This window comes from Apis dorsata, unplaced genomic scaffold (assembly GCF_000469605.1).
Source record: "Apis dorsata unplaced genomic scaffold, Apis dorsata 1.3 scaffold_118, whole genome shotgun sequence".
Lineage (NCBI taxonomy): Eukaryota > Metazoa > Arthropoda > Insecta > Hymenoptera > Apidae > Apis > Apis dorsata.
The window spans coordinates 468,675-469,314 of record NW_006263412.1 but is presented as its reverse complement, the minus strand read 5'-3'; the positions used below and the strand labels follow the sequence as shown (position 1 = coordinate 469,314).

At 51.4% G+C, this 640-nt stretch overlaps 1 protein-coding gene across 1 annotated transcript in view; it reads right to left on the bottom strand.

Annotated features, from left to right (window-relative positions):
• LOC116185188 (tyrosine-protein phosphatase Lar-like) overlaps positions 1-389 on the bottom strand; it is a 13,046-nt gene extending 12,657 nt beyond the window's left edge. Inside the window, exon 1 of the mRNA XM_031509017.1 lies at positions 348-389. Within this exon, the coding sequence (XP_031364877.1) occupies positions 348-389 (42 nt within the window). The remainder of the gene's footprint in view (positions 1-347) is intronic.
• Between the last annotated feature and the right edge of the window lie 251 nt (positions 390-640).

Below are 640 nucleotides of genomic sequence, written 5' to 3'. Positions count from 1 at the left end.
CCCGTCCGCCGCGCCGTCTTCGAGGTATTCCCGAGAGTAAATTTGGCCCTCTGTGCTATATACTCGACCGATCGACACCGATCGTCCAAGGATCGAGAAGAAAAGAAGAGAAAAAGAAGAGGAAAAAATTGACACGACGCGATTCGCGCGCCTTTGAAATTTTTTTATTTCGAGAAACGCACAGGCCCGACGAAACAGAGAGAGAGAGAGAGAGAGAGAGAGAGGGAGGGAGGGAGACAGAGAGGCAGGAGACACGTAGCAACTCCCGAGAGCACTTTCGTATCTCGTTTTGAGTGGGGAGCAACCGGCTTAGTCCGGTCGAACGCTACCGCGCGCGCCCGCTATACCTCGTAACTGGCTTTTAACGCTAATAGTGCTTTCAGACCCATTTAAAAGAGCATTTACGAAACGGAGAAGAACGCAAAAGTTTAATACGGTCTACGGCTCGCGACCCGTATTTGGTCTGCCGGGGGATACTTGAAAAATTAAATTCTCCGGAGAGCGGAGAAGTTTATTTTTAAACCGACTATCGACCCGATTTTGCATCCCACCGTTGCGCGGAATTCGCGCCAACTGTTATATACACGCGAGATGGGACGGCGGAGAAGGGGGTCGATTCGAGGGAAGGAGGGAGGGAAGG